At 41.7% G+C, this 27,537-nt stretch overlaps 1 protein-coding gene across 1 annotated transcript; it reads right to left on the reverse strand.

The window, feature by feature from the left end:
* Window positions 1-39: 39 nt before the first annotated feature.
* LOC127424017 (rhodopsin-like) lies at window positions 40-26,489 on the reverse strand. Its single transcript, XM_051668782.1, has 5 exons — window positions 25,347-26,489; window positions 6,301-6,469; window positions 3,693-3,858; window positions 3,310-3,549; window positions 40-808 (listed from the first exon to the last, which is right to left on the reverse strand). The coding sequence occupies exons 1-5, from the start codon at window positions 26,176-26,178 to the stop codon at window positions 680-682; spliced, it is 1,536 nt and encodes a 511-aa protein (XP_051524742.1). The 5' UTR covers window positions 26,179-26,489; the 3' UTR covers window positions 40-679.
* Between the last annotated feature and the right edge of the window lie 1,048 nt (window positions 26,490-27,537).

Raw genomic sequence — 27,537 nt, forward strand, 5'->3', positions numbered from 1 at the left:
TCTCTTTAAAATGAGACCAATATTTTGTAAATAGTCCACTGCATGTGTGTATGGTGAGCTTTTTAATTTGGGTGTGAAAACTTGCTGATGGCGGCCAAGATATGCAGCAGAATTTAAGGGTAAAGTTTTTAGATTGTACATTTCAAATTAGTTTATATATTTCCATGTATTTAATCTGCAGGTACAGTCATACATGCACTTTACATATTAACTCCTAATTCCTTTACAGACATCTAAACATTCACAGAGTTGTTTTGTGTGGCATCTCATGAGGTCTTTTATGGCTCAAACATACATCTCACTTCCTGTCAACATAACAGCTACGTATTCATAAAAACCTTCAGTCAAAAAAGACATTCCAGAAAGTTTCTACTGAACACATTAGGGATTTTCCTTATACATTTTTTAGTTCATGGTGCATCAGAACCACAAACAGCACAGTCACACACAGTACATAACAGCTATTATATAGATTTGATTGGCCAATTGTTGTTTTGTTTTTTGTTTTTGTTTGGTTTTTACAAAATATGATTGCCTTGAGAACAGAAATGAGATGTTGTAAATGTTGTAGACTGGCCAAATGGACAGCAGGTAGATTTGGAGAGACATGTTTGGCCTGTAGGAGGATGCTGGGTGTTTTTGTCCCGGTTGCGCTGGATGATGAGAGGCGTTCATGTGGTCAGGCAGGGGTGACTTGACTGGACGAGACGGCTGAGGATTGAGTCTTGCTGGAAACAGTTGTGCTGGTCTCCTCCTCACCAAACAGGTTTCTGCCACAGCACACTGTAGTGATCATGCAGTTCCTGAACTGTACCAGAGCAAACACACAGCTGTCTTACTATACTCAATGAAAACATACATGTTAGAGACTTTCATAAAATAATCAACCAAATAAGGTCATTCAGCAGAGCAGTAAAGGCAAAAGAACAACAACTGTGCTTTAGTTTCTGTAATCATTATTTAGAGGATAATGCAGAAGTCATAATTGAATTTTTTATGACCACCAATTAAAATGGCCGGTAACACTTTACATTAATGTTCCCTTTGTTAAGCGTTTATAAAGGAGTTCTTTAATGACTTATTTACATGACTAGCATTATACAACCCCAAATGTGAATAAGTTGGGACAGTATGGAAAATGTTAATAAAAACAAAAAGAAGTCATTTGTAAATTATATTCACCCTGTGCTATATTTAAAGCACTAAAACAACACATTATTTGATAGTTTACCTTTAATAGTTTACTGGAAAATATACACAATTAGACGAGTGCAACACGCTCCAAAAAAGTTGGGACAGTTGAGTGTTTACCACTGTGTAACATCACCATTTCTTCTAATAACACTAATTAAAGCATTTGGGCACTGAAGACACAAGTGTGTTAAGTTTAGGAAGCAGAATTTTCCCCCATTCATCTATTATGCAGGTCTCCAGCTGCGCAACTGTAAGCAGCCTTTGTTGAGAGAAGTCGGATGCACTTCAGGACAGTGTTGATGTACGGCTTCTTCTTTGCATAGTAAAGCCTTAACGTGCATCTGTGTATGCAGCAGCGAATGGTGTTGACTGATAAAGGTTTACCAAAGTATTCCCGAGCCCATGTCATGATAAACATTACAGACGAATTACGGTTTTCAAGACTGCGATGTAAAATGCCCTAATTCATGATTTATGTCAAAATGAAGCAAAATATACCATTCCTGTTCCTGTTTCAACGTACCTAGTCCTAGTTACATAAAGTCCCCATACTCAACTTAATGTACAGGTTTTTAATGTTGGCAAATGCTTCATAAGTGTTCACTTTACATTAACCTCGTGCAACCCCACATCCACATGTGTGGACGTTGTACTGTGGCTTTCTATATGTTGTATTCTATATGCAATGTACAATATAAATGAATTTAAAATGACTTAAAACTGTTCACAAGACTCTACACTGTCATTAAGGGTTAAACTTTTGACGACCCACGTCATGTGAAACAACAGCATGACATCGATTTCCCTGAAGCTCTCCTAGAAGCGCAGCGCCAACAAAAGTGCCTCTTTACATTTATTGATTGAAACATGTTTGGTTGTAAAGAGTAGTGTCTCTAGTTTTGTTTGATATGCCACTTTAAAAAAATCCATTCATTTTCGAGTGTCAGTGCGCTGATAAACATGATGTCCACATGTGGAAATTAGGACCGCGTTCTCTCAAAAGTTAAAAAAAACATTTTTATTTTGAATATTTTTCAACACACCTGTGGGTCATTTCACTTCATTTTAATATGCATTTTGTTGTATATTTTTTGGTATCAGTGTACAATACGGTTCTATTCATTAACGTTAGTAAATGCATTTCTATTTACTGTGCATTTTCACATTGAGAATCAATGGGTTCATCCAAAAGCTGAAAAATGTTGCTTTGAGGCTTTATATGGAGTTAAGATGCATTTCGAACTGTTCTGTGACCAGTGCAGACAGACAGCACACTGGAGGTTAAGTCATTCACTAAATAGGGAGCTAGGGTGCATCATAAAACTTTTCTATGCAGCTAAGCACACTCACTCTTAAAATCCGACCAAAAGTTCAGTTTCAGGCTGCAGATGATGTTTGAATCACTCATCATGTTGACAGGTGCTACTCGTTACAAATCAAAACGGGAAATGGAAAATGGACACAGCAGTCACGCTCGGGTCTTAAGGTACATTTTGATAGGTTTATAATGTTGATAAGCATTATAAGCATGTGAAGTAAAATGGCTCCATTTTTGGCAGTTATTGCATGAAAGTCATCATTTTATGCATGCTATTATAACCGCATATCAATGATAAAAAATGAATTTGGAAATACATTTTTATTCATTAATGAAACCCTTTATAATCCCTCAACAAAGGCTGTTTTATGCTGCTGTGCCTTTCAGACTCCTACGTCAGTGCCTTGATTGGCCGGCCTCTTCATTAATGAAATGAGTAACAACACTTTGCTGTGGTCAAACACAAGCTGTCATGTCCTCAGCCTCTTCGTAAAGCTGCATTACAATGTGATAGATTCACAAATCAATCTGTGCTGAAATGTGCCTGCTCAAACTGTTAATATCAGACTGAAATCTTAAAAATAAACTGAAGCCGCTTGTTTGTATCGCCGGGATTCTTCAGAAGGAAATGCAGAGTTGTTGGTGATACATAGAGGTAACAGCACTGGGTTTCACACACTTTTTACATGACTGGACGGGTCAAGTCACTGAATAGACAAAATTTCCATGTAAATCTGGACAGAGTATTCATGTGCGACCCCTATTACCCCTCTGATGCATTTAGTGTTTTGTCTCACCTGTCGGTTGAGTATGATATAGATGACTGGGTTGTAGAGTGCTGCACTCTTAGCAAAGAACGCTGGAATTGTCATGAAGACGGGACCAAACTCTGTCCCCTGATTAGCAAAGATGTACCAGGCCACACTGGCATATGGCACCCAGCAGACTAAGAACGCAATCACCATGATGACCACCATATGTGTAACTTCCCTTTCGGCCCGCTGGGTCGTCTCTGATTCTTGCTGCTGAGCCGCAGCCTGAGAAAGGAAACAGAAAAAAAAGTTTATATACTCTCTTCTTAATTTAAAACATACACATGTGTTTTAATTTTTGTGTCCATGAAATGCAAAATAAAAATATAACTGCTTAAACATTTAAAAAATGAAGGAGAAATACTTACAGCACGGACTGTACACAGAAGTCGACTGTAGCAGAAGAAGATGATGAGCAGTGGGATGGAGAAATGCAGGATGAACATGTATATGACAAATGAAGTGTTGTTGACTTCAGGTTTGGGAGTGTAGTAATCTATTCCACAAGAGCACTGCATCCCTTCTGGAATATACCTGGGGACATGCATACAATCAATTTAAAGTCAATCTGCTCTGTTCTCACAGGACGCGTTCTTGCGTTCTGTCTGCACTATTTTTTAGTATCTTTCTATGTATAAATACACATAAGATAGACGCCTTGTTGGTTTTCATCCAACAATGCGTGGTTTTTGAAAAAACAAAAATTTAAAGTCACTGAAATAAAGCCATATAACACATACTAAATATTTGTTCACAAGACTTTTGAGAACTGGTTCTCGTAGCCTAGAGTGTTTGCTACAAAATGATGTGAAAACCATCCTGATCACTCATTCATACAAAACAATATAGTCATTTAACTTTTCTAAGACAATTTGTGTTAGAAAGGCCATATGCGAGGAGGCGTGGATGATCATGAATACTTATGTGATTCACACCTGAGGAGTCAAAGACCCCTCCCCTGAGAGAGAATGAATGTGAAGAGACTTAATGATTGAATGTATTGTTTGTAGCTTATTCACAAAATCAAGTTTAAGTTAAAAGTAGTAATCTGACTATACATTTTCTTTACTTAAATACTTAAAAACTTTAGACCTACACTACCATTTAAAAGTTTTAGATCTGTAAGATTTTTTAATGTTTTTAAAATAAGTCTCTTCTGCTCACCAAAGCTGCATTTATTTCATCCAAAATACAGCAAAAACAATGATACTGTGAAATATTTTTACAATTTAAAATAACTTTTCTATTTCTATTATTCCTGTGATCAAAGCTGAATTTTCAGCATCATTACTGCAGTCTTCAGTGTCACATGATCCTTCAGAAATCATTCTAATATGCTGATTTTCTAATATGGGCATATTTACAGCACATTTTACACATTTACATCTGAACAGATATTTGCAAGCACAAGCTTCATTGATGATAATGAGGCAGCATAAACACTAGTTAAAATATAATCTAAACATTCATATTATTTTTATATCATATTACATATCATATTTATATCAAACAGCATACAATTTAAATACCTGCTTTAGCCGAAACAACATCTGAATGTAACTAAAACTTGCCTATTAGGACATATTTCAAATTTCAATACTTTGAATACTGGCTGGCAAGTCTGGAAATAGTCCAACTAGTAAAATATGTACATGTTTATATAAAATTGTCAACTAATGTACGTAAAACTAAAACTCATCCGAAATTGTATCCTCGGCTGGATCAAGTCACTCTTCAAAATGCAAATGTTCATCGGAGTCCTGCTCTTCTTCTGAGGAAAATGTGAACTCTTCCTCACCTGTGTAGCGTTCCATCTTCCAAACGCGCAGAAAAGTGAATGAATCTGATGATGAACTTGATGCTTTTTAAGGCATTGTTGGGGGTGTTTACCATTTGCATTGATCACCTCAGCACATTACCGTATGATTAGCGTGCCCCGTTGGTGGGTGGGATCACATTAGGGATAATTAGCTGAGCCAGGAGAAACTGTACATCGCTTTGTTTCATACAGATTACATTGCAGGAGAATATTTGTTTTAAATTTGAATTGTTTTACATTTCAAATTTACATTTTAAGCTTTCTGTAGACATGTTTCATGTTTGTCTGATAAGTATTCGCTGAGTTTCAGTTCATTTTTGTGACGTGTTTCAGAAAGATGCTCGTGGAGACAGAGATGGCTGAAAGCGTACCGTTTATTTTCTTTATTTTACAAAAGCACAAGGTTTTTGTTATTGTGAGCGTACACAAATGAAAGTGGACCCTTTATAGTCTCTAATGATGTCTTACACTTATCTGTATGCCCAAAATTGACGGAGTATTTTAAGTTGTTTCCGCTGTTATGGGGAAAAAATCCAGCAGGATGCGCCGGCGCATCCATCGACCCCAGAAGGTTAACACTAGAGACGCTACAACAACTGAGTTTTATTCAATTTTTCACACAAATCATGATTATAATGGCTGATTATGACTTTACAAACACTTATTTTTAAACACAGAAGCTGACACGTGAGATAAAATTGATTATGACAACATTTCACTCTCTTTTGGCACCCCCTGTTGGACATTTTACTGGGAAACTGCAGGCAAACGTGTAATAAGGCACGTAATTTCATTTTGCCACGCTAATGTAATGGTTATGAGATCAGACTGCAAAATACATACTTTTATTATGATATTAACATATGGAATAGGTGGCATGATTAACTTATTTTTTTAACACATTATTTTTACTATAATTAACAGCACTAAATTAACATGTTAAATCGACAGTCCTTATATATATTGCGATTGAGGTTTTATCAGATTTAGCTCATTTCTGGGGACAATCCCCCCCAAAGTATAGCTAATTAAATTCATGCATACACACACTTAATGTTTTCTGATAACATAATCTACAATCAAAGACCACATTGATTAATCTGAATGAGCCATTTTGTTGAAAATCAAACTTACTGAAGACAAAAACAAACCTTTACCTGGACCAGCCCAGCAGTGGGGGTACAGCGCAGGTGAGGGCCATGACCCAGGTGAAGCCCACTCCCATGATGGCATGTTTCTCACCGAAACGAAACGTTGTCATTGGCTTACACACCACAATGTAGCGCTCAACAGCCAACACCACTAGAGACCACAGAGCTATCTCACCTGAGAAACACATCAATAATCCATTATTATATTCATGTAGACTCAGCTGATTGATACCTGTCACCAAGACCATCCTGTATGTTCTGTAAAATCATGCAATATTCACAGAACAGACATGAATCTCTTAAAACCTGTAAAGAACGTGACTTAAAAGAAATAACCGACTGTAGGAACATTGCCATTTTTTGGCATTATGACATTATTTTCATGGCAATTAAGCACATTTTCCCTCATTATTAAATTCTCATTAACCTAATGCAAAAATCTCATTTCTCATGTCATATTTGCAATGCTGCAATACTGTATTATACAGTAACTGTAATAATAATAAAGGTTGGTCAATGGTGCAATCCAGCAGTCTGATATTTCTGTATAATAACCACACATACAGGGATAAAGTGATATCCGCTCAGCGCCGGGGTCCTGATCACCCTGTCAGGTTTATTTTATGATAACTACCGGCTGACGTGTACAGTAAATTATTTTTTCCATATTACTTAAATGTTAATTGCATTTGTATTACAGTATTTTTTATCTGTAATATATAAAAAACACAACAATGAGTAATGAGAACAGAAATTATGAGAATTTATTAAATACCACGATGGATAATTATGTATAATATAATAACATTATCATAATATTATTTAATATATACTGTATGTATGTGTGTGTATATATATATATATATATATATATATATCTCGTCTTGGTTACTGATGTAACGTTGTGTCGATGTAGTGACACTAGGGGTTCGCTCTTGTGAGCCCCAATCACCTTTGCTTTATTCAGAAAAGGCCAATGAAAATTGCAGAGTGGAATTTGCATGCCACTCTCCACCCCGGACATACGGGTTTAAAAGGAGATGGCATGCACCACTCATTCATAATTGTGCTGAGCACCCGAGAGTGTGTCCCGGCCATGTCAGTGGTCGGTTCAGCGCTGCAGCAGAAGGGACACAATGTCTTGTTCCCTCCATCAGGGAACAGAGGTTGCATCAGTAACCAAGACGTTCCTTGTCTGTCACTCACTCGACATTGTGTCGATGCAGTGACACTAGGGGTTCCTATATGAAACACCGCAGGCGCTGAACCGTGTCACAAGGTACGGAGGAGGAAGCTTACCTGACTTACCCGAGGAAGCTACAGGTGGTGGCCTTTCCTGATTTTTGGATTAAGCAATTTCCCGCCGAGCACCTGCTAGAATAGCGCTGGGGAAGTGCTCTTCCCTCTCCAGGAGGGAGAGTACTACGGAGACCACATCCTACCGGAGGGAGGTTAACATGTGGAGAATACCTCACATGGACTTACCGACGGGGAAGTTCACATATGGAATGATACCACTGGAGAAGACCTTATCTACGGAGAGGTACACAGCAACAGTGGCCGAGGCAGAGCAGAGCTCTGACGAGGGGAAACACAGGGTTCACCTGAGGGGAAAACGAACAGTAGAAACGCATAATACGGGATTACTGAGGGGGGAATCACAACGTATGGAGCACTGAGCCCAAGTACACGGGCTCACCTGAAAAGGGGCATACCATGAGACTGGGCCTGGCGGCATTATTCCTCTGCCGAGTTCACCACCGAATAGTGCTTAAGGAATTAAAGAAGCGTCCAGTGTTCACCAGTTATAGGGAACTGTTGTGGACAAGATAGTGCACATTATCACCCCAAAAGGGGAAAGGCGCAATGCAAGCGATACACCCAACCGGCCGCCCGGCCTACCTGTTGTTACCCCATAACACTCGGGTCGAAACCGGTTCTATACGCAAGTTGTAGAACCTCGCAAAGGTATTGGGGTATAGCATCTAAAGCTCTGCATGCAGTCCAGATAGATGTGCAGGGCGCGAACTGGACACAGCAATGACAAGGCCAGGTCTTCCTCTTCTGAAGGGAGTGCTTGCAGGTTCACCACCTGATCCCGGAAGAGAGTGGTGGGAACTTTTGGCACATAACTGGGCCGGGGTCTCAAGATTACGTAAGAGTGTGTCGGCCCGAACTACAGGCATTCGATGGTGACTGAGAGTGCCTGCAGGTCCCCCACCCTCTTGATAGAAGAAAGCACCACCAGGAGAGCCGTCTTCAGGGACAAAGTGCTGAGCTCGGCCTGCTCCAGGGGCTCAAAGGGGGCTCTCTGTAAGGCAGGTAGGACCACAGAGAGATCCCAAGAGGGAATCAGGCATGGTCTAGGGGGATTCAATCTCCTCACACCTATTAGGAACCTGGTGATCAGGTCGTGCTGTCGAGAGGGTCTCCCATCCAGTGTATCGTGATATGCTGCAATAGCAGCCACATACACCTTCAGGGTAGAGGGAGACAGCCATCTCTCCAGTCCCTCTTGTAGAAAGGACAACACAGACCCGACTGCGCTTCTCCGTGGATCTTCCCCATGGGAAGAACACCAATTCGTGAAGAGACGCCACTTCAGAACGTACAGCCACCTCATGGAGGAGGCTCTGGCCCGAGTGATCATGTCTACCACCTCTGGCGGAAGGCCTGCTAGGTCCTCCGTGTCCCATCCAGGAGCCAGACATGGAGATTCCAGAGGTCTGACCATGGGTGCAGGAGCGTGCCCTGCCCCTGAGTGAGGATGTCCTGCCTCAGGGGAATGCGCCAGGAAGGGGCTACTGCCAGGAGCATCAGGTCTGAAAACCAAGTCCGATTGGGCTAGTATGGCACAACCATCAGGACTTGTTGCCCATCCTCCCTGAATTTGCATAACATCTGTGTAATGAGGCTCACTGGGGGAAACACGTACTTGCGCTGCCCCCGAGGCCAGCTGTGCTCCAAGGCATCCGTGCCAAGGGGAGCCATGGACAGGGAGTACCAAAGGGGGCAGTGAGGGGACTCTCAGGAGGTGAACAGGTCCACCTATGCCTCTCTGAATCTCTCCCAAATCAGCTGGACTGCATGGGGGTGGAGCATTACCTGCCATGAGAGTGTGTCCGCTGCACAGTTGAGGACGAGGTGAGTGGCTCTCAGGCGAGTTGCGATATGCGACAAGAGCGTACCCTGCCCTGGCAGTTTATGTACGCCACAGTCGCTGTGCTGCCCGTCCAGACCAACACATGCTTGCCCTGAATCAACAGCCGAAGCCTCCGCAGGGCCAGCGATACTGCCAGAAACTCTAGGCAATTGATGTGCAATTGCAGGCAGGGCCCTGTCCTGAGCCCCAATACTGCCTGCCTCCCAGCCCTAATTCGAGGCATCTGTTTGAGACCTGTTCTATGGGAGCTCTTGCCCATAGAAATGGCAGGTCTGACCAAGGACTGAAAGTTTGACGGCACCGAGGTGTCATGCACCATGCCCACCTTGGGACTTGAGTCTGAGTCTCCAGTGCTGGAGCGGTCTCATATGCATCAACCCGAGGGGGAGTACCGCCGCCAAGGATGCCATATGCCCCAGGAGCCTCTGAAATTGTTTCACTGGGACCGCTACCTTCTGCGTGAAGGTTTTCAGGCAGGCCAGCACTGACTGTGCACGCTCGTTCGTAAGGCATGCCATCAGGGTGAGTCCAACTCCATACCTTGAAAAGAGATGCTCTGCACCGGGGAGAGCTTGCTCTTTTCCCAGTTCACCTGAAGCCCCAGTCAGTCGAGGTGCTGAAGCATAAGGTTCCTGTGTGCACACAATAGATCTTGCAACTGAGCTAGGATCAGCCAGTCATCGAGATAATTGAGAATGCGAATGCCCTTCTCCCTCAGCGGGGCCAGGGCATTCTCTATGACTTTGGTAAAGACACGAGGAGGCAGGGACAGACCGAAAGGGAGGACCTTGTATTGGTATGCTCGTCCCTCGAAGGCAAACCGAAGAAAGGGTCTGTGTCGAGGAAGGATCCATATGTGAAAGTACGCGTCCTTCAGGTTAATGGCCGCGAACCAATCCTGATGTCATACAGACCGTGAGCCCGCAACGGTGACCGGTGGCTGGGGCGGGCAAGCGGCCCCAAGAACCACTGTACTTACCTGTTTGCTGGCTTTCTTTTTATGGAAAACAAGGGAACGCGAGATACTCGCATCCCACTTGCTGACCGGAAAGACTTTCATTGCCTGGCCGTCACGGGTGCGAGGGCCGGAGGGGCTAAGCATTGGAGAATGACCAAGGGAATAAGGAAACTGCTCTTTTATTGACAATTTGGGTGCCGGAGATCAGAAGGCATCCGGCGATGTTAGGACACCCACCTCATGCTGACCCAGGGGCGGGAGTGGGGCCCATGCTCACACCTGGGTCAGAGTCGTCAATGAGCGATGCCTCATCCATGGGTCGCCCATCTCAGGACCGCCTTGAAGCCCGTCCGGGGTTCTTGGCAGCCGGCTGGCGGGCAGGCGGTGCTGCCTTCCTCTGGGAGGATCTTCTCAAAGAGTGGCGTACGGGCTCCGATGGTGGGGGAGCCGGGGCCGGGGCCGGCACCGCAGGAGGACGGCCCTGGCGAGAGGCAGAAGGGGCGCAGGACTTCAGGGGCCTATAGGTGGCCGAGCATGGCGTGGCAGGATGTGTTTGATAGCCTCCATCTGCTCCTTCACTGTCAAGAACTGGTGGGCGCAATCCTTGACAGTGTAGCCAAAGAGCCCCCCTTGGGAGATGGGCGCATCGAGAAAGCGGACTTTCTCGGAGTCAAGCATCTCCGCAAGGTTGAGCCACAGGTGCCGCTCTTGGACCACTAAGGTGGACATCGTCTGGCCCAGGGTGCGCGCCGTGTCTATCATTGCCCGCAGAGCGAGATCGGTCGCGGAACGCAGTTCCTGCATAAGCTCTGGGTCAGTCCTACCCTCATGCAGATCTTTGAGCACCTTGGCCTGGTGGACCTGCAGGATGGCCATGGTGTACAGGATGGAAGCGGCCTGACCTGCGGCGTTGTAAGCCTTCGCTTAAAAAGAAAACTTGCACGCCTTGGAAGGGAGCCTTGGTCGGTTCCTCCAGGTGGCTGCGCCCTGCGGGCATAAATGCACCACAATGGCATGCTCTACCTGGGGAAGCTCGACATATCCCTTAGCTGCTCCACCATCGAGGGTAGTTAGGGTGGACAAGCCGGCGAAGCATGTACAGGCAGAGAAAGGTGCCTTCCATGATTTCGCGAGCTCCTCGTGCACTTCCGGGAAGAAGGGCACTGGGGCGGGGCGTGGACGTGATTCGCGCTCCGAGCACAGAAAACAATCATCTAGCCATGAACGCTTAGGGCAGGGTGGAGGGTTCCACTCAAGCCCGATGTTCGTGGCCAACCAGGCAAGCATGGCTGCCAACTCAGTGTCCACCACATCCTGAGCTCTACCACCCGAGAGCGGGAGCTCAGAAGATTCGTCCACTTCCAAAAGCAGAAGCCCACCCTCCGATGCTGCAACCGATAACTCATCCTCATCGTGAGCCCCGAATGAGATATTAAATCTGCCCTGAGGTGGACCGCCTACCTCACTCGTGAACTCTACCAAGCAGAACGAGCATGCTGGTGGCTGGCAGGTCTGTGGGGATTGAGCCGGCGGAAACACTCCAATATCCACATCCAGATTGCCCACGGCGCTCGCCGACGCAGCCTCCTGGTTTCAACCCAGGACGGACCGTGTCGGGAAGCAGCCGCGGTGGCTCTCTGCTTCATGAAGAAGGAAGAGAGCCGCGACTGCAATGTTCTCATGGGCATGTTCTCGCAGTGAGAACATGACCCCTCCACCAAAGCTACCTCAGCGTGCTGGCGACCCAAGCACTCGAGACAGATCTCATGGCCATCCGGTGGGGAGAGAGGTCTGTTTCAAGTCTGAATGAGTGGTGCATGCCATATCCTTTTATACCCGTATGTCCAGGGCAGAGAATGGCATGCAAATTCCACTTGCCAATTTTCATTGGCATTTTGATTGGTGATTGGGGATCTCAAGAGCGAACCCTAGTGTCACTACATCGACACTACTTTGAGTGAGTGACAGACAGGGGAATATATATACAGTTGTGCTCAAAAGTTTGCATACCCTTGCAGAATTGGTAATATACTGTATGTGCCATTTTTAAAGAAAACATGAGTTAGCAGGCAAAACAATTATTTATTATGGGATTCATATTCAACTGTAGGTTATAACAGAATGGCACAATCATAAAACAAAACATGGCAAAAAAAAAAAATGATATGACCCCTGTTCAAAAGTCTGCATACCCTTAGTTCTTAATACTGTGTATTGCCCCCTTTAGTATCAATGACAGCGTGCAGTCTTTTGTAATAGTTTATATGAGGCCCCAAATTCTTGCAGGTGGTATAGCTGCCCATTCGTCTTGGCAAAATACCTCCAGGTCATGCAAAGTCTTTGGTCGTCTTGCATGAACCGCACGTTTGAGATCTTCCCAGAGTGGCTCGATGATATTAAGGTCAGGAGACTGTGATGGCCACTCCAGAACCTTAACCTTTTTCTGCTGTAACCACTGGAGTGTCAAACTTGGCCTTGTGCTTAGGGTCATTGTCGTGCTGGAAAGTCCAAGAGCGTCCCATGCGCAGCTTTTGTGCAGAAGAATGCAAATTGTCTGCCAGTATTTTCTGATAACATGCTGCATTCATCTTGACATCAATTTTCACAAGATTCCCCATGCCTTTAGAGCTCACACACCCCCAAAACATCAGTGAGCCACCACCATGCTTCACAGTGGGGATGATATTCTTTTCACTATAGACCTTGTTGACCCCTCTCCAAACATAGTGCTTATGGTTGTGACCATAAAGCTCTATTTTGGTCTCGTCACTCCAAATTACAGTGTGCCAGATGCTGTGAGGCGTGTCAAGGTGTTGTCGGGCATATTGTAACTGGGCTTTTTTGTGGCATTGGTGCAGTAAAGGCTTCTTTCTGGCAACTCAACCATGCAGCTCATTTTTGTTCAAGTATTGTTGTATTGTGCTCCTTGAAACAACCACACCGTTGACACAACCACACCATAAGCAGCCTGTATTTCTCCTGAGGTTACTTGTGGGTTTTTCTTTGTATCCCGAACAATTCTTCTGGCAGTTGTGGCTGAAATCTTTCTTGGTCTGCCTGACCTTGGATTGGTATCAAGAGATCCCTGAATATTCCACTTCTTAATAAGTGATTGAACAGTACTGACTGGCATTTTCAAGGCTTTGGATATCTTTTTATATCCTTTTCCATCTTTATAAAGTCCCATTACCTTGTTACACAGGTCTTTTGACAGCTCTTTTCTGCTCCCCATAGCTCAGTATCTAGCCTGCACAGTGAATCCACGTGAGAGCTAACAAACTCACTGACTATTTATACACAGACACTAATTGCAATTTAAAAAGCCACAGTTGTGGGAAATTAACCTTTAATTGCCATTTGAACCTGTGTGTGTCACCTTGTGTGTCTGTAACAAGGCCAAACATTCAAGGGTATGTAAACTTTTGATCAGGGCCATTTGGGTGATTTCTGTTATCATTATGATTTCAAAAGGAGCCAAACAACTATGTGATAAATGGCTTCATATGATCATTATCTTTAAATAAAAGACAGTTTTTTTTTGCATGATCAGTCACATTTTCAAAATCAATGCCAAAATGTCACAATTTCTGCCAGGGTATGTAAACTTTTGAGCACAACTGTATATATATATATATATATATATATATATATATATATATATATATATATATATATACATACACACACACACACACACACACACACACACACACACACACACACACACACAGGTGGCCAAAAGTTTGGAATAATGTGCAGATTTTGCTGTTTCAGAAGGAAATTGGTACTTCAATTCACCAAAGTGGCATTCAACTGATCACAATGTATAGGGACATTGCTGATGTAAAAAAACAGCACCATCACTATTTGAAAAAAGTCATTTTTGATCAAATCTAGACAGCAGCCATAACTCCAACACCTTATCCTTTTTTTGTAATTAAATTTTTTTATTAAATCATACACTAGCAAATGTAAACACACACACACACACACACACATATATATATATATATATAAAAATACATATACATATATATATATATACACACATACATACACATCATACTAACTATAATACACTACTCTCTCCACACCCCACCCGAGAGCCCTCCAAAAACTCCAAATACCTGCCCCATTTCCGAATAAACTTATCAAAGCCACCCCGTCTTCCCGATGACACCTCCTCATAAGCTGCCACCCTCCCCACCTCCGTGCACCACTCCGGATATGGGGGCGCACCAGCTGACCTCCAACCCCTCAAAATAACCTGCCTGGCAATCATCACACATGTCAGAACCCAGTTCTCTATATGGCCATCCCCCACATCAATGACCGCCCCATCGCCCAGAACACAAAGTCTGGGGAAAACTAAACCTGAGTGCCCACCACGTCGCACACAAAATTCTGAACCTTCAACCAGAATTTCTGGATCTCGACACACCACCAAAAAACACGGACCATGTCTCCATCCTCCGATTGGCATCTCCAGCAGGTGGGTGTGTCTTTAAGACCAAGCCTATACAGTCTAGAGGGGGTCCAATAAAATCTATACAAAATTTTGAATTGTATAAGACGCACCCTTGCATCACTAGATGCAGACTTAACGTTTTTAAGAATCTTAGCCCACACTCCTTCCTCCACTGCCAAGTTGAAATCTTTCTCCCATACTCTCTTGAGAGAAGTTAAGTCTCCATCCCCCATACTCTGAATTAACAGGGAGTAGTACACTGATGCCTCATGACCTTTTCCAAAAGCCGCAATCACCTCTCCCAAAGCATCTGCCTCTTTAAGGGGATGTGTGCTACTCCCAAAAATAGTACAAAGCAGGTGGCGCAGTTGTAAATACCTATGAAACTGAGGTCTGGGGATCCCAAAATGTTGGACCAAGTTTTCAAACGATCTCAACACACCACTTTCATATAGGTCACCGAGTGTAGCAACCCCCCTCACAATCCACTCTCCCCCCTCACAATCCACTCTGGCCAGCAGAAAGGAGACTTGCCAATACACAGTCTTGGGTTCTGCCATATGCTCGAGGCAACATTTAAATAAGTGTCCAATTTAAACAATCTGGACACTTTAGTCCATACCGAGTGTAAATGCGAAATAACGAGGTGTAACTTAACTTTTCCGATTAGTTTGATAGAGATGCTTTGTAATGGCGAAATAGGGGCAAGAACTGCCTGTTCAATAACAAACCAGGGAGGGGCTCTCTCAGGTGGAAGTGACCAGTGAGCCAAATGTCTGAGACTGAACGCATAGTAATAAAACAAAATCTTGGGTAGGCCTAGCCCTCCTTTGTCTATCGGCCTATGTAACTTATTAAAATGCAATCTGGGATGTTTACCATTCGAAATGAAGGACTTCGCTATGCTATCAAATTCCTTGAAATAAGAGATGGGGATATCTACAGGGAGAGATTGTAGCAGGTAGTTAAATTTTGGAATACAATTCATTTTAATAACATTAACCTTCCCAATCATCAATAAATGAAATGAAGCCCACCTGCTCACATCGCTCGAAAACCTTTTTATTAAAGGGTCAAAATTTGCTGGGAATAAAATCCCCAAATACTTAATACCCTGTTTGGGCCACTGGAAGGTGCCCGGCTGAGCCGTTACTGGGCAGTACGCTGTCAGAGCCAAAGCTTCAGATTTAGCCCAATTGACTTTGTATCCTGAGAACTTGGAAAATAAATTAATAATTCTGTGGAGGCAAGGCATAGATCTAGTAGGTTCAGAGACAAATAATAAAATATCATCTGCGTAAAGCAGAAGCTTAAGCGCCACAACTCCCGCCACCACCCCTGGAAAATCATCCTCCTTTCTCATCGCGGCTGCTAATGGTTCCAGGGCAAGACAGAACAATAATGGGGAAAGAGGGCAGCCCTGCCGAGTGCCCCTATTCAGAGTAAAATAATCTGAAATTAATCCATTTGTTTGTACCACTGCTACCGGGTGTCTATAAAGTAACTTAATCCAACCAATAAATGTACTCCCGAACCCATACATTTCCAAAATCTTAAAAAGATAATCCCATTCTACCATATCAAACGCCTTTTCGGTGTCAAGTGAGATGGCAGCGATCGAAGATTGATCATTCGCTACTGACCACATGATATTGATGAGACACCTTATGTTATCAGAAGAGCTGCGGCCCCAAATAAATCCCACCTGATCTATAAGTGATGTCATAACTTTACTTAATCGATTAGCCAAAATTTTTGACAATATTTTTACATCTAGTTGGATCAGGGAGATTGGACAGTAACTTTTACACTCGCTTGGATCTTTGTCCTTTTTAAGAATCAGACTGATCCGGGCTTGTGTCATGGTTGGAGGAAGCTTTCCATTCTTTAATGAATCAATATAAACTTCTAACAAAAGTGGAGCCAGTTCTGTAGCATAGGATCTAAAAAATTCTGCGGCAAAACCATCTGGCCCCGGAGCTTTGCCAGTAGGTAGGGAGTTTTTTTGCTCAGTCGTCAGTTTAGGAAGATCTAATGGTTCCATAAAGTTTTTAATATCTTCATCAGTAGACGAAGACGTGGAACTACAAAGATCAATATAGAATTCTTTAAAGGCATTATTATTATCAATGGCTGAAGTAAAAATTTCACCACCAGCAGATTTCACTAAGGGAATGGAAGAAAAAGACTCTCTGCTTTATATATCTAGCCAAAAGTTTTCCTGCTTTGTCCCCCGACTCAAAGTATGACTGTCTTTCCCTGAATAACCAAAACTCCACTTTCCGCGACAAAATAGTATTATATCTATATTTCAATCAGGTCAATTCTCTGAGGCCATCCGCTGACATTCAGCTCTGCCTCTGCACTTTTAATATTTCCTTCCAACTCCACAAGTTCTTGTGCTTTGGATTTGTTGATGAATGAGGCATATTGTATGATCCGACCCCTAAGAACCACCTTAAGTGCCTCCCAAGCCACGCCCACAGAGGATACTGAGGACCAGTTGGTCTCCATATAAACATTGATTTCAGTCTTTAACATTTGTTGGAAATCAGGATTTTGCAAAAGGGATACATTAAGGTGCCAACTATATGATTTCTTTTTCTCTATATGTGGCAACACCTCTAAACTTACCAGGGCGTGATCTGAGACTAAAATGTTTCCAATTGAGCAATCAACAACAGATGAATTGAGGGATTTGGATATAAAAAAAAAAAATTAAAAAAAATCTATTCTAGAATAAATCTTATGGACTGATGAAAAAAATGTTTAGTCCCTACCAGATGGGTTTGTAACGTCTGTGTAAGATCAGTGATGGCTAATTACACTTTGTTTGAAAAAAACCCTTTTAGCCTTTTGACATTTGCATATAAATTACTGACCTGGCCTCTGCGTTTACATTTATATGGGTGCTAAATTGCAGATGGTCTTTATCACTATCAAAAGGATGCTAAAACAGGTCGCCTCTGGAGTGTCTCCATCAAGCTTCAAACACATTCCACAGAAAGGGGGGTGACCCCCATGCCAGGCACCAGAGCAGTTGTCTGTCTCCAGTAATTCCAATACACGTCACACACACACCTAAAGACATTTTCTCTATTTAGGCCATAGTAAGCAGTTATAAATGTATCTGCTATATGCATGTGTTGTATGTATATTCCCCTATCATATTAACTTAGTTAAAACCCTTTACTTGTATTAGTTAGACGTTAAATGCCTATATTCAAATGTATGAGTGTATCTCTGCTTTAATATCGTCTGGAGGTTACCTTCTTGGTATCAAAATGATCTTCTCTTTATTTCTCACACAATAATGTACACCATGTGATCGTGAAATGCATCGAACAATTCTTACTATGTTTTGAATTAAAAGCTGCACTAGCGGTCCAGATCAGCAATAAAATGCGAATGGGCCATAAACGGAGACAAAGGATGTCTCTCTCGCTCAAAATGCATGCCTCTGATTGGCCACTCCACCCACAAAATGGGTGCGGCAATGAACTGTTAAAATTCCAGAACGCAGACTAATCATCGCTCAAAAACTCTTCTCCTTGAGACCAACACACTCCAAAACTCTCCTCTTGAGTTTAACCTTCTGGCAGTGTTCACCTTCAAGTAACTTTGTGGATTTGCTGTGGACTTCTTCAACTCACTCCTAAAGAAATCATCGAGAACCTCGTCTACCGCATCAAGACTCTTATTCAGCAACAAACCAATGCAAGTAACCATTTACAACTGATTAGATGCGCGTTTAAGTTTGAACCCCTTTTAAGGTGAATTGTGCCTCTGATGATTCTCATTTAGGTTGTGGTTAATTGATGTGAAATACTGCCTTCTTTGCTCTTCTCTCTCCTTTCCTTACTTTCCTTCATTCTATATATGTATGTTTTGCTTAGTTTGTTTGTTAGTTATAGTTTCATTTATTAAATCCCTTATATTCACAATTGATTGTCTCTGTGTTCCGCTCACAATTCAAAGTCACTGAATGTTGCTCCTTGCTACATGCTAAACTACTGCTAGCACTGTATAAGTAGGAAGGCTATTGTTCCTTGGCCAGGAAAGTAATCTTCCTAGAATTGATAAATAATTATATTGTCTGCTCGGTGGACGGACTGATCAGGTAATTGTAATATCGATTCTGCTACAGTTAATTCTAAGATCTAATCTAAATATTTATTATTAATTATAACCAGTTATAATTAATTATAAATAATTCCCTTTTTAAGCTAATTTGCTACAGATCAAAAGTCTCCAAATATCTGTAAGACCAAGATTTTTACACATCCTGTGAAGCGTCAATGTTGCTCTATGGGGCTTGCAAATTTTGCTTCACTATGATCAAGGACTGAGTCCATCAAAAGATTAAAGTCTCCTCCCAGTATTATATCATGAGGGGTGCCAGCGGTTTGCAGCATCCCTTCAAGATCTATAAAAAAGCCCTGATCATCAGCGTTGATCATCAGGTGCGTAAATATTAGCCAAAATCAACCTTTGCCCTTGAATTTCAGCTAAAACAATAATTACTCTAATTTATCTTTAATCTGTTTGAGACATTTGAATTGTAGATGTTTATTTACCAATATAATGACTCCCTTGCTCTTACTTTGCCAGCACTAAAAAAAAACATGTCCACCCCATATCTTCCCAAATGTGTTTCTTGAAGAAAGACTATATCATATTTCTTACGTTTAAGAAAAGTAATAACCTTCCTTCTTTTTATGGGGTGCCCAACTCATTCACATTCCATGTGGAGAGAGATAGTACACTTATTAACATTTGACATTTTGATAAAGTAGAAAAAATAAATTGTGTGTCAAAAACAAAATTATACAGACCACATTCCCCATTAGTGAGACAATCAAACCCCGAACTTCCCCCCGAACAAAACAGAAAAAAGAAAACGTGCGCAGTAACCCCGCACACGAAAGCGCCAACCGGCGACAATCCCTCTAAACGCAAAAGGTCCATGAACGCCCACGAGCCCCCATGACAACTTTGCCATCGGATTGCTCAATTTTGCCTCACAAATTTGTGAGGCAAAATTACATAACAGAAAATACTTTGGAAAATAAACCCAGCAAATAGGAAGAATGAACACAAAGAACGTGTAGATTCATTCACAGAACTGTCTCAAAGGTGTGATCTTCCACAAAACAAATTCTAGCTGATATAAAACCGTTCAGATTCCTCGGACAGACAGACGAATGTTCAGTGAGACAGCTGTTATGAGTTCAGCGGATGACGTCATCATTCCAATGTCCTGTAAAAAAAACTCAAAACAAACTCCAGCCAGAAGAAGGAAAAAGCACGAAGAACGAACAGATTAATCCACAGCTGTTCCAAAGGAGTGTTATTCAATAGAACAAGCTCCAGCCACTAGGCGGAACCAACACAAAAAGAAACAAAACCGGCATCCCGGTTCCCCGGGTGGTCGAGTCAATTCACTCGCAGGCCGCATAAAAATATATACCATGACTTACACAATCCGTCAACTTTATAAAAGACATCCTTTGTGTGAGCATGTAGATATTTTGCAGTCATCCATAATGTCCACTCTCAAACTGGCCGGGAACTTCAATGCAAAATTTAAGGAAAAGTGTTATACACAAAACAAGCTCCGGCCGCTAGGCGGAGCCAACGCAAAAAGTAAAAAGAAACCAAAATGACGCCCAGCTTCCTCAAGAGTAAGTACAGCGAGTCGACCCACTCACATGAGAAACATCCAATGGTTTACTCAGACACTGATTCAATAAAAGACATTGCTTGATTGGGACATGTAAATACTTTGCAACCGACCTTCATTTCTATTCTCAGTTTAGAGCAAAAGTAATCTTTTGCCGATGTAAGAGTTTCTTACATTCCTTGAACCGATCGCGTTTCTCTCTTGTCGAGTTCGCAAAGTCCGGGAACATGAAAATATTATGGTTCTTCCAAGAAAGCTTCCCTTTGCTCCTCGCCTGACGCAACACAAGATCTTTATCGGATGATCTCAGAAATCTGCCGAGAATCGGTCGGGGCCTACTTCCCTCAGCAAATCTGTGAGCTCGCTCGATTTCCAGCTTGTCGCCTGTTATGTTGAGCAGACTCGGGAAAAACTCATCTAGGAATTTCACCATATCTCTGCTCTCCTCATTACAACAATTCGAACGTTATTCCTGCGGCTTCTATTCTCAAGATCTTCAAGCTTTTCAAGGAGATGTTCCAAATCAACTTTGGTCACGGGCAGATTAGCGGTTAATTCCCTCTCCGAAGATTCCAAAAAATCGATTCGTTTCTCAACATCAGTCACTCTTGTAACTAACTCACAGAATTTTGTTTCTATCACCGTAATCGATCGACGTATTACAGCGAGATCCTCCAAATCAGCAAGAATCTTCGTCAACATCACCGACATATTGGACAACTGACGCTGGATTCCTTCTCCCGCCGCACCATCGAAATCGAGTCCCTGGTCTGTAGGCCTGTCGGGGCTTTCATCCTGAACACGTAGGTGTCCTTTAATGTCTCTAGAGCCCAAGGATTTTGACTTCTTTGCCATGTTTTGCATCAAAGAGCAAATGTGTAACTGGGTGTATCAAAATTCACCAGATTATAACATGAAAATAATTAAAAATTTAGCAAAGTGCGCAGAGTTCGTTGCTCACACGTCTGCCCCTTGGCATCACGTGACCTAACACCTTATCCTTGAGTAATCATGCTTAATTGCTAATTTGGTACTAGAAAATCACTTGCCATTATATCAAACACAGCTGTAAGCTATTTGGTTTGTTAAATTAAGCTTAACATTGTGTTTGTTTTTGAGTTGCCACATTATGCAATATACTGGCATGTCTTAAGGTCAATATTAGGTCAAAAATGGCAAAAAAGAAACATCCTTCTCTAGAAACTTATCAGTCAATCATTGTTTTGAGGAATGAAGGCTATACAATGCTTGAAATGGTCAAAAAACTGAAGATTTCATACAAATGTGTACACTACAGTCTTCAAAGACAAACGACAACTGGCTCTAACAAGGACAGAATGAGATGTGGAAGACCAGATGTACAACTAAACAAGAGGATAAGTACATCAGAGTCTCTAGTTTGAGAAATAGATGCCTCACATGTCCTCAGCTGACAGCTTCATTGAATTCTACCCGCTCAACACCAGTTTCATGTACAACAGTAAAGAGAAGACTCAGGGTGCAGGCCTTATGGGAAGAATAGCAAAGAAAAAGCCACTTTTGAAACAATAAAACAGAAAGAAAAGGTTAGAGTGGGCGAAGAAACACAGACATTGTACAACAGATAATTGGAAAAGAGTGTTATGGATCTTAACCCCACTGAGCATTTGTGGGATCAGCTAGACTGTAAGGTGCGTGAGAAGTGCCCGACAAGACAGCCACATCTATGGCAAGTGCTACAGGAAGCGTGGGGTGAAATGTCACCGGAGTATCTGGACAAACTGACAGCTAGAATGTCAAGGATCTGCAAAGCTGTCATTGCTGCATGTGGAGGATTTTTGATAAGAACTCTTTGAAGTCTAAGAAGTTTTTGTATTTTTTTTATTGTAATAGTAATTTTTCACGTTATTAATGTCCTGACTATACATTGTGATCAGTTGAATGCCACTTTGGTGAATAAAAGTACCAATTTCTTTCCATAAGAACAAAATCTGTACATTATTCCAAACTTTTGGCTGCCAGTGTGTGTGTGTGTGTGTGTGTGTGTGTATGTATATATATGTATATACGTATACACATCACACACACACACACACACACACACACACACACACACACACACACGTATAATTATGAGAATTACAAAAAAAAAAACTCAATTTCAATGTAAAGTTAAATGTCTGGCATTACAGTAATAAAAACTGGTAACACTTTAGAATAATGGTCCGTCATTAATAGGTAATTATGCAGGAATTCATACAGGATTAACAAGTGGTACTACGTCAACACTTTAGTTACTTCTATTAACTAATATGGAAACATGGGACTGATCAGTAAGTAATAGTGAACTGATGACTGAGGTAGTTCACTGTTAGTTAATCAATAATTACTGAACTTGATCTGCCTCATTGAGAACTATCTACTAACTATGGCTAATTTAAAATAACTACTAATTCATTACTAATCAAAACATTAACATGTGTCTAAAATGTGAATGATTATATTTTTATTGTAAAGATCATGCATGGGTTCTTTGTTGGAATTAATTTATTAATGTAACAGGTCGCTAAATCAAGGCTACAGTGTCTGGTAGAGTATCATAGTCAAGGATGTAACTACATATTCAGGATTGATGGGGACCAAATTTAATAATGTAATAATTAACCATGGAAAAAACCCATATCAGTAGACCAATATTGGTGGTTACGGTCATGATCATAGTCAGCTTACCTTACGGAAATACAGGGATGTATGTGCTCAACCTGTGTATTCCTTGGGATAGCTCTCCTGTTCATTAAAAAATTAACTTCTGCATGTTTGATATTGCTGAAGGTCTTTTTTAAATAATTCTGGTAACCCATAAGTAATGAGCCAAGTGTTACCACATAAGTATGAAGTGTTTGTTCCTACATTTTATTAATTTAAACAGATCAAACAAAGATTCACAGACTTTCAAAAAAAAAATTTCTGCCATGGAATTATGAATCATTGAATTATGAATCATTGAAATAACTGAACATAATTGCATAGGCTACAAACCTTTAGCAGGATAATGCTTTTAATTGCTGGTGCTCACGGTTACTACATGTTTTAAAAGTCTTATCTCTTAACAAAGTAATAAAATCATGTGTCTAAAGGACAAGTGTGTGGATCTTCACAAGACTTCAACACAAAACTGAGAGAAAACTGGCATGCGGCATGAGGCCAATTCCACCTGTGTACTTCCGCCCTAGACAGCCCACTCTGTAAATACGTACAGTTATTAATTTGACATGTTTCCTCCTTTGCCTATGTTCGGTCTGAACAGAACAGAATGTATGTTTAAGTTTACCACAAGCAGGTGGATCGACGGGAGGGCAGAGCAAAATCGCACTCGCTCTTCTTTTCACTTTCATCAGTTCACTATTACTTAATGATTGGTTAATCATGTTTCCATATTAGTAAATAGTAGTAACTAAATTGTTAATGTAGTACTACTCGTTAATCCTGTATTAATTCCTGCATAATTACCTTTACCGGACCATTATTCGAAAGTGTTACCTAAAAATTTGAGTGTGCATCTGTGTGTGTCTTGCTCTGCATCTACTTCACTAATCACACGCAATCTGATTTAAGCAGGTGCAGTCAGCACTGAAATAGAGCTTCTTCATGAGTATTTACATTAAGTCACTGTCATTCCTTTTCGTGCAAATGCGCCTTCTATGTAAACTAGGATCAGTATAAATTGCGCTGCATTCGCAAAACACAATAAACATTGTGCTATTATAGCCAGAGCAAAAAAGGCAGTAAAGTGAATTTAATTTAAAAGAGAATATGTAAGGGATAATGTACAGTCAGCCAGTTATTGCACAATAAACCCAGACAGGATGATCTGGACCCTGACGCGAAGCGGATACTCTTGTATCACCCTGAAGGGTTTATTTTGCCATAACCAGCTGACGGTATACTATCCTGCTTATTACACAGCTACTAACCAAATAAATAAATATATTGACATGATACATCGATTTGAGTTGAAATGATTTTATTAGCATACTTGTTGATATCACACAGTGATCCGAGAGCCCATAGTACAAAAGTGGTCACTGTTTGTTCCTGGCAGGCAGTAGATACCCTAACCCCACCCCCAACCTAACCAGAGCCTGTAAGGCAGGGTAGCCTGCCACGAAGAACGGATGGCACCTTTCTCCCATCACAAATCCGAGAAGCAGGAGAGACTGATCGCAGAACCCAGATGAGGGGTCTGATACGTCTATATCCCCGAATGTGTGGTTGTTACAGAGCAATATCTGACCGCTGGATGTTGCCATTGACCTATCAGAATCAAGTATTCCAGAGAGCCGTGTAATAAAGCACTACATGGCACTTAGAACCAATCCGCAAGAATGTAATTGTGGCTTGCAAATTGGGTTCAGCACAGATTTTGTGGGCATGTGCCGTTACACAATCTGCACATTTTCTTAAGTGATTCAGGCACTACACGTGCATTTAAATAACCAGCGCTTTTACAGCGCAATTCATTCTTAGTGAATACGTCCCTGAATCTCTTACAAAAATGTACTGTGGTATTGTATGGTAATACCATTGAACCATAGTACTGAATGATTACCATATTCAAACACCCACTGTGCATGTTCACATGGTACACTTCACACAACATGGCAGCACTGTAATATTTTCTGGTACTTTTCGGTTAATGAATATCTCAAGTGTAAATAAACCAAGCGTTTGGCACATCAACCTATCTAGACACAAAATCAGAATAGTTTTCCCACAATATTTCCATAAAGAATGTACTCACCACCCAGGGTGGCAAAGAAGCCCTCAATGTTGCAGCCAGTGACCCCCAGGACAAAATATCCATGCAGGGCCGTGTAGAGGGTGACGGTGAAGCCCCCCACCACCATGAACAGGTCGGCCACAGCGAGGTTGAGCAGTATGTAGTTGAAGGGCGTGCGGAGCTTCTTGTGCTGGATGGTCACGTAGAGCGTGAGGAAGTTGATGGGGAATGATGTGATGATGAGGAAGAGCATGTACGCGGCCAGGAGAGAGTACTTCCACGGCTCGGCCAGGTAGTACTGCGGCTCCTCAAACGGGCTGCGTACTAAACCTGTCTTGTTGGACATTGGCACATAGAAATTTGGACCCTCTGTCCCATTCATGTTTGCTTTACTGGTCAGGAGCCCACAGGTAGGAGAAAGACAAGACAAGCGAGACCAGACTTTCTTGATCTCCTCACAAGAAAGCCAATGAAGTCCCTGAGAATGAGTGATCTGCTCCCCAGCACACGAGCGCCTCTTATATGCCCCCCACCTGCCCAGATTAGCCGCATATGCCAGATTATAGCAAGGTGCTGCAATTTGGAGGAATGGAGTTACAGACAGATTGAGGTCAGAGAGTGTTTGATAATCCGTGAAGGTTAGCGGGCCGGAGGACAACAGCAACAACTGAGAACGAGAGACAAAACAAAATACACTTGGGTCATTACCGTTCTGCAGTACCTTTTCAATACTGTAACTTGAATGAATATGCTTGAGTTGTAATTTAAGGAAGTATTTCTGTACCAGACTCGGAGATTGAGAGTGAGCTTCGGATGTTAACTTTAAGTTCATTTTGTTATGTTTTAACCACATTTTGTTATTTTTGATTTCATCATACTGATTTCTTTAATTTTATGTAAAAGTATGGACTATTTTAGAGGGGGACAAGCAAACTAATGCCACAAAACATCACAGAATTCATCAATTGCTAATACAAATTGATGTTTGTGATGATGTTTTTCCACCAAAAAATACATGGCCTCCTGGAGGATAATGTCAGTAAAGAACTGGCTTTGTATTGGTTAATTTTTAATTGATTTCCCATGAAATGTTGCCTAACAGGGTGGAATGTGCATGAGTGTCACAAGCAGGATATGATGATAAATGAAGAGAAGTGTTGAGACTTGAACGGTTTCCCTCGTTGAATTTCCCTTGAAATATGATCATGTTTAATTCTCAGTGGCTCTCTCTACATCTAAAAAAAAAAAATTCATTCATCTTTAAAACCAAAATCAGTAGTGTTTTTAAGGCAAACGTCACTATTATCATTGCTTATACTTAGGGATGGTCAATTATACAGCTAAGCCCTAAGTATTCAACTTCAGCGTGAAACTCATCTGCAATTTATGTGCTGCAGACATACATGATTCTTCAAACTTTTCAAAGTGATAAGACGATTTTCACCTGGAAAATTAAAAAATGAGAGACAAATGTCCCATTCACTTACATTGAAGGAGGGACCCAAGCCATCAGTGTTGGGGAGTAAGTAACTAAAAGTAGCGATGCAATTAAATTATTAGGGTCCGAGTAGGTCAGCAGCGATGTTCGAGTAGCGCAGTAACATCACAAAACACAAAAATTGTCACATTGTATTGTGACCGCAGCAAAGGAGTCGACTGAGTCATCAAACACACTCACCTGAGCTGTCCTCTCTCTCTCTCATGTAGTGTTGGGAAAACTGAATCATTTAAATTTTCCTTGAAATTTTGACAAGAAAGAGATTGTAATATAAAAAACATACTGTAAGTTTCAGAACTTTCAACCTCCTCTCCAGCTAAAAATAAAGAGCATTTATTATTTCCACTCTGCAAAGACGATGCGTTTTGAAAAGGGCCACATAGTGACATCACATTGTAGTGTTCATTGTAACAGCCCCGTCCCCACAACATACGCAATCATCGCTGTAAAAGAGAGAGCCGCTGAGGTACTCCAACACTGAAAGTGGTACTATTGTACTCTAGTTTGCTTTTAACCAACTTAAAGGAATAGTTCACCCAAAAATGAAAATTCTCTCATTATTTACTCGCCCTCATGCCATCTCAGATGCGTATGACTTACTTTCTTCTGCAGAACACAAATTATGATTTGTAGAAGAATATTTCAGCTCTGTAGGTCAGTACAATGCAAATGAATGGGTGCCAAAATTTGGATGCTCTAAAAAGCACATAAAGG

The sequence above is a fragment of the Myxocyprinus asiaticus genome, chromosome 33 (assembly GCF_019703515.2).
Source record: "Myxocyprinus asiaticus isolate MX2 ecotype Aquarium Trade chromosome 33, UBuf_Myxa_2, whole genome shotgun sequence".
In the NCBI taxonomy this organism is placed as follows: Eukaryota; Metazoa; Chordata; class Actinopteri; order Cypriniformes; family Catostomidae; genus Myxocyprinus; species Myxocyprinus asiaticus.

Excerpts from the sequence above, each read along its gene's own strand:
- LOC127424017 (XM_051668782.1), bottom strand. The coding sequence starts at position 26,178 with ATGTGGTTAAAACATAACAAAATGAACTTAAAGTTAACATCCGAAGCT. Across the intron at positions 6,470-25,346 it reads CTTCTTTGCCACCCTGGGTG|GTGAGATAGCTCTGTGGTCT; the intron begins GTGAGTACATTC and ends TGTGTTTCTCAG. Across the intron at positions 3,550-3,692 it reads TTCTGTGTACAGTCCGTGCT|GCTGCGGCTCAGCAGCAAGA; the intron begins GTAAGTATTTCT and ends TTCCTTTCTCAG.